This window comes from Glycine soja, chromosome 5, assembly GCF_004193775.1.
Source record: "Glycine soja cultivar W05 chromosome 5, ASM419377v2, whole genome shotgun sequence".
Classification (NCBI taxonomy): Eukaryota; Viridiplantae; Streptophyta; class Magnoliopsida; order Fabales; family Fabaceae; genus Glycine; species Glycine soja.
In genome coordinates this window covers 3,473,032-3,483,375 of record NC_041006.1, presented here as the reverse complement: position 1 = coordinate 3,483,375, position 10,344 = coordinate 3,473,032, and the positions used below count along the sequence as shown (strand labels likewise).

Here is a 10,344-nt window from a genome sequence, read left to right as displayed (position 1 = left end):
TTGAGATAAATGTTTTTATCCTATAAAAATAATCCTTCATCTTTGTGTGTGTTTGGAACAATGTTCTTAATGTATATCAACTAGTAAAACCTATAGTCCAATAACAAAAAACGCATAAATTGCAGCAACTAGATTCTAAATGACGCAAACATGAGTGAATGCACACATGCACTTACTATAACATATCTCTTTCTCTTGATTGGTAAGTATTTTTTTCCTTAAAAAAAATATTTTTTTATTTCTTTAGTTTATTTTACTTTTATTATTCAATTAATTTTAACTAAAATATAACTTTTTATTTAATATTGCAAACATCGGAATAATTCAAAGCAACCAACATATTGATGTTCATAAATAATAATTACTCATTATATATATATATATATATATATATATATAATATAATATAATATAATGTGTATGAAACGTTGTCAACAATTCTTGTTATTTAAGTATGATTAAGCTTTTCAAAATTAAAAAATAGCTAAATATCACTTAAAAGAAATAATGTATAAAAAGATTAAATGATTAAATTTATTATCAATTGAAAGAAAAAAAATCAAATCAATTTGATTATAGTAATTTAGTAAGTAATTTTACACCTTAAAAAGCCTTAATAATAAACTTCAATAAGTTAAAAAAATAGTCTCATCCTAAAATGCACTTTAGGCTTAGATATAAATTGGACTTGCCCCAACTGTGCTAATGTGTCAATGTTCCTGTAGTATAGAAAATCCTTTTTTATGTTTTGTCTGTTCTTAGGATCAGTGGCATAAAATGATTTATTGTCTGTAAATATTAAGAAAGATGACATTTAGTTTATTGGTTGCATTAGATGGTACCATGGAATAAGCAGGGCAGGACGTAATAACTAATAAGGTTGTAAGGGGATTCAGGAATGGATTAAGCTAATTAGTGATGAATTCGTCACAGTAGAAAACAGTTTAAGTAGAACAACCACCATGATTTTCATAAAATCCTGCATATTATATATTTTTAACTTATTGATCAACCAATCAAGTATTTAGATGCTTTTCGCCATATTTTCGTACCAAATCTTTTCGCACTATTTAGCAATGCTCTTTAGGAATACTATAGGTCAGCATAAGAGGTTGCTGTTAATTGGGTCGACGGATACCCGTACTTATTGGGCTGATATAACATAACGAGGCCTGCTTTAAATAGACTTTTTAAACACAATCTGTGTTTAATTAATGGAGCAAAAACTTGATATTGTTTTATGGAGAGAAAAAAAAAAACTCGATGAAAATGCAGTATTTGACAGACAAGTATGTACCCACTAGTCACTACTTTACGCCCTCCATTCTTCACAAACTTTGTATATAGACTGTACATAAGTATATAACTTATTTTCGTCTCTATTTCTCTTGTATATTAAACATGTAATTATCTGTTAAAGTAGAAATGAAAATAATTGAATTCGATTTAATTTAAACTATAAGCTTTAATCTATAAAACTAGTGAAATAAAGCATTCATCATATAATAGTTAGATGATAAGGTTATTATTGAAAATTAAATTTGTAACATATACTACTTCATTAATCACCGATAACCGTTATGGCTTCTTTATATATAGAACTAGCTATATATGGGCTTGGGTTTACAGATCATTTGTTTAACCCGTTAGTTATACGGGTTTGAGTCCGTGGGTTAATGGGCCAGTTAGTAGACAAACTACTTTTTGTTTAAAAAATATTAATTGCTATTTTATACTTTTATTCTTTAATTAAGTATTTGCATAATTATTATTTGGTGTTTGGTTAATATACGTCGACCTCCTTGTTAGTACTTGAATATTTATGATTTCTTGTTGAAAAAGTTAAAGATATTGAGTTTTTAATGCTTTATTTGATTTGACACTTGATTAATCTAAATGATTTTTTTAAATTTGACTATTTCATTAATTCGATCTCATTTACTTATAAGTTTTTTAAATTTTATGTCCAAGTAGAAAATTTGACACTTGATTAATCTCCTTGTTAATCTTATGATAGACATTTTTCAATTTTTTAAACTTTTTAAATAATTTTCCAAATATAATGTTAGACATTCTTAATTATTATTTATCTAATAAGTACAATTCAGTTGATAACATACATAAAATTTGCATAAAATAACTTAAATATGACTAAGTCTGGAATCGAAAATTAATTTTATAGTTAAACTAAAGTTTCTGATATACTTCTAAATTTCATTGGAGAGTTAAATATTCTAATTAGGGTTAAAAAAAAGACACTCTTGATTGTCCAAGTAGATTTATTCATCACCTTTGATGACCTGTTTCTTTATCCCTCCTTTTAAATTTTGGTTTTGAATAACTTCTATTATCACTATGCGGTTAAAATCTTTATTTTGTTTCTTGAAGTTTCTTGCTTTCCTTTACCCATCCAACTCTTTAGAAATTTATATCCTCGTTGGTAACAAGCTTTCAATCTTATATATCTTATGCGTGTGCTTCGTTTTCTTCATGCATAACCAACAAAAGTATTGACTTATGTCAGACAAAAATTTATTACCACATTATTAGTTGTATAATTAAGTACAAAAGTGAGAGGAATTTGGTTGCTATAACAAATAATCTTAATACCAACAAGTGTCCAAAAGTTAAGAAGTAAGGACCACTCTAAAATAATCGCGCCATACCTATATCAAACATGCATGATGTACCTGTCTCTATAAGCTGGCATTGCCATGTCACTTCAAACACTTTTTGTTACATTTTTAGTTTCTTTCAAAATTTATAATTAAATATAAATAAAAATACTACAATAACTAAATATATAAATGATAGTATTCCATTAACTAATATTAATTTCCAGAACGCTAATTGTTTCTTTAAATTAAAGTTTTTTGCTTTTATGTTAGTAATTATATATTTATATGTTGTACGTACGTGCCATAAGTAATCTAGTAGCTCATGCATTTGCTGACTAACTAGGTTAGCTCACCTTGGACATATTTTTGCAGCCATGTCTCCCTTATCGCAGTTGGAGCCTCTTTGACGTTTACTTTTCTTCCCTAGGAATGAACTGTGGTAGTTGGGGTATACCCCCACCTTGTGTGTTTTGTTTGTTTTAGATTGTATTCTTTTCTGTGCTAACGAAGCTGTACCTCAAGTATACATATATAGCGTAAATACCATTATTACTTTAGACAACCGAAGCATTCGTATGTTTAAAAAGGAAACGCTGATAAATTAGTGATTACACGTACACTTTGTAGAAATTTTGTTACTTTTGAACATGGTGGGCACTTAGAGGACTCCATCGAGTGGCAACCACTTCTAGTGAGAAATAAAACCTACAAACACTTATATACACTTCAACACTCAAGTCTTATACGAGATACGTAATTTGAGTCCTAGAAATATTCCAATAAACATAAAATGTCTTATATAACGCGTAAATTACATTTAAGATGGTTAAGTAGTAGTTACTGTGGGCTTTGAGCCACGAGATCAAGCTCAAAATGGATCCAGAATAGCTCTTATCTTATTAATATTAACCCTCTCCGGATAAATGCTCACGAGAAACACAAAGATTGAAAGTGACTAAGACAACAGATGTCATGTTTTACTCACATTATATTTATCATAAACCTATTATGTTAGTTATTTTATAATGCGTAAATTATCGTTTTAGTACCTAAATGTACAGATCGTTTTAGTCTTTCAAAAAATTAAAATTTTAATTTAATCTTTTAAATGTGTAAAAAATGTGATAATTTTATTTTATTGTTAAGTTTGTGAAATCATTTCATTATTAAATTATAATATTTAAATATCAATTTAACATTAATTTATATTTTTCAAAAATTAATTTAACATTAAATTATAAAGTTTAAGGGATAATTTGTCATAAAGTTATATACAAAAATAATTGTCACATTTTTTTACCCACTTGGGAAATTAAATTAAATTAAATTTTTTGTTATGACTAAATTGTCAATCGATTTACATAATCAAAATAATAATTTATCCATTAACATAACTATACGGAAAGGGACACTACCACTGCGCCACACAATTTTGAATCTAACATGTACCGTTACTAGTTGCTTAGTTGCAATATACATACTTTCCCTCTAAGAAATTAAGAAATTAAAGTAGCTCTTGTTGCTTGCTTTACTGTTGCGTTTAATTGCTGACATTACATCCTAGAAGAAAGTGGTATTGTTTGGTTGAGGAAAAGAGAGTGCATGTCCTTCTCTTGCTTCATATGCGAATCATCTTTTCATAAGCCTTTCCAGTTTGAGCCAGCATAACCCCTAGCTCCTAATAAAAGGTATTCTTTCATTTCCTTGTATACTTACATGCACTCTTCTATCATACGCTTCTGGAGTCCTGTGTAGACCATGATCACTGTCCTTTGTTCTTTAATCGAATGTGGTGGGGATCGCTTTGTTGTCACGCAAGGAAGCGTCAGTTATTGCCTTACAATTCTACCCTTCTAAATATATATTATTATTCTTTTGAAAAGATGCATATCTTGTGTCACTTCACAATGCCACCAACATCCATTAGGACACTATATAGGATGCTAATGCCTAATGTGCTATGCTAGTAACACCAGCAACTTATTTTTCTCAAGACCCATGTGCTCCCTTCTTTTTTCTTCTTTGTCTAGTTTCGGATGGTCTAAGATTTAATAAAATGATGCAGTTATGACATTGACTGTTAGCTTTCAAAAAGGTGTTATTTAGTATATTTATTTTGTGTGGTTCTGTAAGAAACTGGATATTGTTACATAGATTAATTATCGCCGACTCAAAATTCAAAGAAAAATGTTTTATTATGCATTGTATTGTGTTTCCCAATATGTAGTATTTAAGCTTTAATTACTCGTGGAAAAACACAAGCTTGGTAGGGAAAACGATTGTTCACCGTTAGTTGGTCTTGGGTTTCACTGTATTCAAATCATTCTTCTTCTTTATTTTATTTACGGTGCAAAATTAATTGCGGTCACTCCATCCACATTAAAATATTCACTTTTTATTTACCAAGAAGATATAGAAGGTTCATTTTGGTTAAGATATCTTTAGGTTCATTAAGATATAGAAGGTTCAAAGCATTTAGTCTTTTAAGATTTGTTTGCAACTTGCTTCTTTGTAGTTCCCCCCACATGCAAGGCCACATTTAACGGATGCATTAGCAGTAAAATATGTACTACCTTACACTGGATTTTCTTTAGGAAGCATGGAAAATTATGGTTCCATCTAGGCAAGACAAGATGCATTACAGGTTTATTGACCAATTAAAGTCAACTACACCATCCGCAAGGTTAAAGTTTCTTTGAATTGCAACGGGGAAAGAAATAGGAATTGAAGAAACACAAAACCCCTAGATTTAATGCTATAAACTGACAAGATATTTTTCGTAGATTTACATCATGTTAGTAACAGAACAAATTGTCTCTAACCTGTTAGCCAAAATCAAAATTATGCCAAAATTAACAAATATAGCCAAACTCTGAAGCTTCTGATGAAAGCAAAGTCCCCACAAGAAAATTTAAAAAAAAAGTGGGAGAAAATAAATAAAAAATATATTTATTTATTTATAATAGGAGCCAATATATTATATATATCTTCATGGACATCTCACATTCCTTCCCGGACCTCCATAATAAAAGTAAGTTCCCCAAACATTGTTTGATCCCACCCTTATGTCATAGCAATTGGAATGGTCAGCCAACTGGTGAATATTTGATAGAGGAAGCAAATTATTGTCCCAATCAACAACTTGTAAGTTTCTAAAATATGCTGCTTTTCTAAACCCTTCTCCAGCAAAATGGCCACTACCCATTTGAGTGCCAGTGTGGTAGCCCCTTGAACGAGAATTCACAATTTCCCCTCCAAATTGCACCATGCTTGCATGGTTTCTCAAGTGACTGAACAAGTATGCTGGCCAGTACCCAACTAGTAGCCCCGACCCAAACTCCAGCCACCAATGTCCATGCTTTGGGTCCTATACACATTAGAATTTCATTATGGTATGGTATCTAAGAATTCTTAAAGCAAAAGGAAAAATACATGATAGTATGTTACAGCTCGACTACAACTGTCTAAAGCAACATTAATGTGTTGGCATAAATGCAAACACCAAAGTTTTTCCCCTTCTGGGTTAATTAATTAATGCATGTCTTAGTACTATTATGAAGTGGTTGATTACCATTATTAATGATATTATTGGAGGAGAATGAAACTGAGAAAAATATTAGTAAGCGGCAAGACAATTTTTTTCCCTCTTATCTAGGCTCGAGATGCCAGTTAGAGGAAAACCAAAATAAAAAAGAAAAGCGTGAGCCGCGAAATATTGCTTTAATAAAGGAAGGAAAGGAAGAGTCGACCCCATGAAGGACACTCGTTCAAGGAAAGCAAGGGAATCTTCCATTTGAATAACAATAACATGCAGAAAAATTCAAAAGAAAAAGGGCAAAGAAAAAACAAAAAGTAAACGAATTATTGCTTCACTTAGATACGATTTTCTTAATTCTTAATTGGATTATGCATGTTTAACCTTTTTTTGTCAATGTAAACAAGTTGTGAAAAATAGCAAATAAAGGTTTGAAAAGCATAAAAGCTTAAATTAACAACAAATCACCTTCCAAACCATTGAGCCTTTTGTGTTAAAATACCCTTTTTTTCTCCTTAATTGGTGTTTTCTTTTTGGTTGACTTTAGGTGTTGAATTGCTTTGGCAAAAAAAAGAAGACTCACCTTCCAAACCATTAATCCAATATCAAATTGTCTGCCATTATAGATGGATCTTGGTGAGATTGCAGCCCCTATTGCTATTCTGTTGTTGGTTTGGACAAATCCTGAACATAGTAAGTTGTAGCATCCTGTTGCTTGATATGCATCCGTCTATCAAATAGCACATGTTGTAAGATGTGAAAGAAAAGAGGGTACAAGGAAACAAAGGAAGAAGAAAGAGACATGCACTACTTACTGTCCAATAAGTGAAGAACCTAGGATAGTTGTCTCCATATAGCTCAGGGCTTACCTGAAGGAAAGTATGCTTGTTATTTAGCTAGAAATTGATGGACTAAAAACTAAAGCAAATAATAATGAGAAGTGTAATCCTAGTACTTTCTTCAACACCTTCACAATATTTAGTACTAAAAAAAATAGATGAATGTGAATTTTTGGACAAGTATATATGGACATTGGACATGCCTGCCATCCAGCTTCTATGGTATTTAGATCATTACCAAACGATCCAGCAATAACCCATATCTGTGACAAACTGAATTCGTATGGATCAGTTACGCTAGGCGTCCACACGTTTATGCTTGCTTTTGCTCCAAAGTATTGATCTCCATTTACAGAAACAACTGCATGCTGCAACATGATGTGTGTCAAAAATCAAAATTATCATTAAACATACACATATGCATGCATGAGAATGACTTTTCCTACACTGTTCTCAGGCCTTTTATTTTTTCAAATATTTATTTCAATTTTTAGCTTCTGCTGGAAAAAAATTTGTGCATGTAGCATCCAACAGGGGGATTCAAGAGTCTCCTCATGGGAAAAATGATTTCGATGTTACTTTTTAGTGCACATAGGAGGCAAACATTTCTAAGTGGTGTCCCCCTTCAATGTCTTATGTTTTTGCAATTCATGTTGAATTTTGATGGATAAGGAAAAGCAGGGTTGTTCTTTTCTTTCTGACAAGGAAAAGGATGAAAATGAATGCAAAATGCTGAAGAAAAAAAATAAGCGCAGATATTTTCCTTTCAAATGAATGCATTGTGAGAAAGGTAAACAATGCAGGGAAAAGATTGAATTGGAAATGAAAGTTCAACTTGTTCTACATTCAACAAATTACATTTGTAACCACTAACCTCATGACCAATGCCTGTTGAGTCCCTCCGTACATTTCTTGGTTTTCTTCCAAATCTTCTAACAGAGCTTGCTCGTAGAAAATCTTGTTCAGTTGTTCTTCTGATTGGAACAGTTCCTTCAGGGCATGCTTCACCAGAATCAGTCCAAAGCTGAAAGCTCTCTACGACTGTTTCTCCATTGGTGTGTCCCTTTGGCCTTTCTGGTGGATCCTGAAAACCTTAAGCCTCTTACTTTCTCAGTCTCTCAAATAAAATTCAATCCCCAAAATAAAACCTTTAGACTAAAAGATTGGTAGTGGCTACTTTGGAATTCCACAATTCTGAGGAATGTGGATATATCTGTGTAATTCAAAGGAAAGCCATTCATTTTCCTTGGTATATGAGTTGGATGAAGTTAATTACCAATGGTCTTTGCCCTTTGAGCTGAGGATGATCAAACGCAGGTTGCTGATGAGACAAAACACAATCAATCAAATCCCCATCTGGACTCTGCAAGAAAGGGAACAGAAACATATATCACTGAATCAGTAGAAGGAAAATGCAGTGGTGGCGTCATTGTCACAGAAAGCAAAGCAAAGGAAAATGCCTTGATTGTTTTAACAGCAGGCTTGTTGATCTTGTCGAGATGAGTTCTGATTCTCCTCAACTTTTGCAGCACTGCAGCAGGTCTCAAAGTTTGGTTATTAGCATTGGAGTGAGAGAGTGCTGGTGGCAAAGGTGAAGAAGAATTGGAGACAATGGTGGGGTGAGAGAATGCTGTGCCAATTGAGGTAACAAGTAGCAGCAAAGTAACAAAAGCAGGCAGTAGTAGAGTAGTATTTTGGGAAGTGGAAGAAAGAGCCAATTTGAGGGAATATTGATTTTGCTGTGAGCTTGTTTCTTCTGTGGCATCATGATTTGCTTGGATGCATTGGTGTTGTTTTCTTGTGTGATGAACTGCAAAAAATGGCTCTTTCTTATGTTGTTGTTTTGTCAAGGAAACTGAATATCCCTTCTTCATGTCCATACAAAACAGATGAAGAACAACCCCCCTAGTTTGTTGGCTGCCTTGACGTTTTCAAATTATAAACAACAACAACTCTTACTGGTCCTAACCAGAAAGAGAGAGAGAGAGAGAATATAGTAGTGATTTTAATTTTATGCACCCACACCATCAAAACTAGCACCAGCACACAAAATAGACCCAGGCCACAGATAGGTGGGGTTGCATTTTCCAAGTTTACCTTTTACCTCTCAAAACAACAAAGGACTCTGTAGACAGACACTGGAATAATTAAACACAGAAAAAATAAAAACTTTACCAAGATTTATTGTATGTGATGCATGTTGCATCATGGATTCTTCTTGTTTTATTCCTCTCTCTCCGATTTTGTACCAAATAAATAGTGTAGCATTATAGTCACGCAATTAATCAGAATAGGAATATAAACCGAAGCAATTACGTTGGAATATGAATCTTCTACAAACTGCAATAACTTTTGTTTCAATCTAATAAAAAAAAAACTGAAGTTGTCGTTTAGCGTTTTTGTTCTTATTGAGTTGAACTGAAAATTCTTCCGCTTAAGTTAACTGCATAATGGCAAAATATCTAAATTATTAAAACTGTAAATAAACAGACAGTTTCGTACCCTGACTTGATTACGTTAATTTAATAAATAAACTACTTTAGAGTAATAATATATAAATTCTCCTACGTAAGTAATTAAATAACCCTGGTCTCAATTTAACTTTGATAAATGTCATTAGGATATTATTTATTTTTTATTAAAAAAATCACTAATGTACTCTATTATGGGTTTAAATATATTTTAAATTATTTTTAAATAAAAATTACTCCCTAGGTTCCAAAACAAATATTTTCTTAAGTTGTTTTACACAAAATAAAAAGATTAATAAATAAATAAATAAATACTCACTTTAAACTCATATATAAGAAAAATAACTAATTTTATAATAATTAAAAAAAATTAGTTGGCATCATTTAATTTTATTATTCTCTGGTAAAAAAATAAAATTATTTCTAAAATATTCTTTATGGAAACTTCCTATCATGAATAAAAAAAGTCATTGAAAAGAGAATTATGATTAAATGAAGAGTATTTTAACAATGATAATATTAAATAAGATAAAATTTGTTAATTTTACTTATATTTAAGTCTAAACATAAGATCAGTTTTTGGCTTATTAGTTCAGAGGGAATAATAATTTTGTAAAATTAATCTTATTAAATAGATGAAAGTGAATAGTATTAATATTACATTCAAAAACTAAAGTGACATTTATAAGGGATATTGATGAAAAAGATAATTAATGCTATATGGAAAAGTCAATTACAACACTTATTTTGAAATATATTTGTTTCAAATATTACACTTATTTTGGGATTCATGTGTTCAATATTTACTTCAAATCAACTTTCATCGTGGTTTCTTTTCCCATGGTTGCATTGCACCAGTACTAGTGTGTGCTTTCATTTTT

At 31.2% G+C, this 10,344-nt stretch overlaps 1 protein-coding gene across 1 annotated transcript; it reads right to left on the bottom strand.

The window, feature by feature from the left end:
* Positions 1-5,342: 5,342 nt before the first annotated feature.
* Positions 5,343-9,210, bottom strand: LOC114411980. The gene is made up of 7 exons (XM_028375734.1): positions 8,453-9,210; positions 8,269-8,355; positions 7,867-8,076; positions 7,196-7,360; positions 6,969-7,022; positions 6,737-6,883; positions 5,343-5,985 (listed from the first exon to the last, which is right to left on the bottom strand). The coding sequence occupies exons 1-7, from the start codon at positions 8,870-8,872 to the stop codon at positions 5,608-5,610; spliced, it is 1,461 nt and encodes a 486-aa protein (XP_028231535.1). The 5' UTR covers positions 8,873-9,210; the 3' UTR covers positions 5,343-5,607.
* Between the last annotated feature and the right edge of the window lie 1,134 nt (positions 9,211-10,344).

Excerpts from the sequence above, each read along its gene's own strand:
- LOC114411980 (XM_028375734.1), bottom strand. The coding sequence starts at position 8,872 with ATGGACATGAAGAAGGGATATTCAGTTTCCTTGACAAAACAACAACAT. Across the intron at positions 7,023-7,195 it reads CCATAGAAGCTGGATGGCAG|GTAAGCCCTGAGCTATATGG; the intron begins GCATGTCCAATG and ends ACTTTCCTTCAG. Across the intron at positions 5,986-6,736 it reads TTGGATTAATGGTTTGGAAG|GACCCAAAGCATGGACATTG; the intron begins GTGAGTCTTCTT and ends TAATGTGTATAG.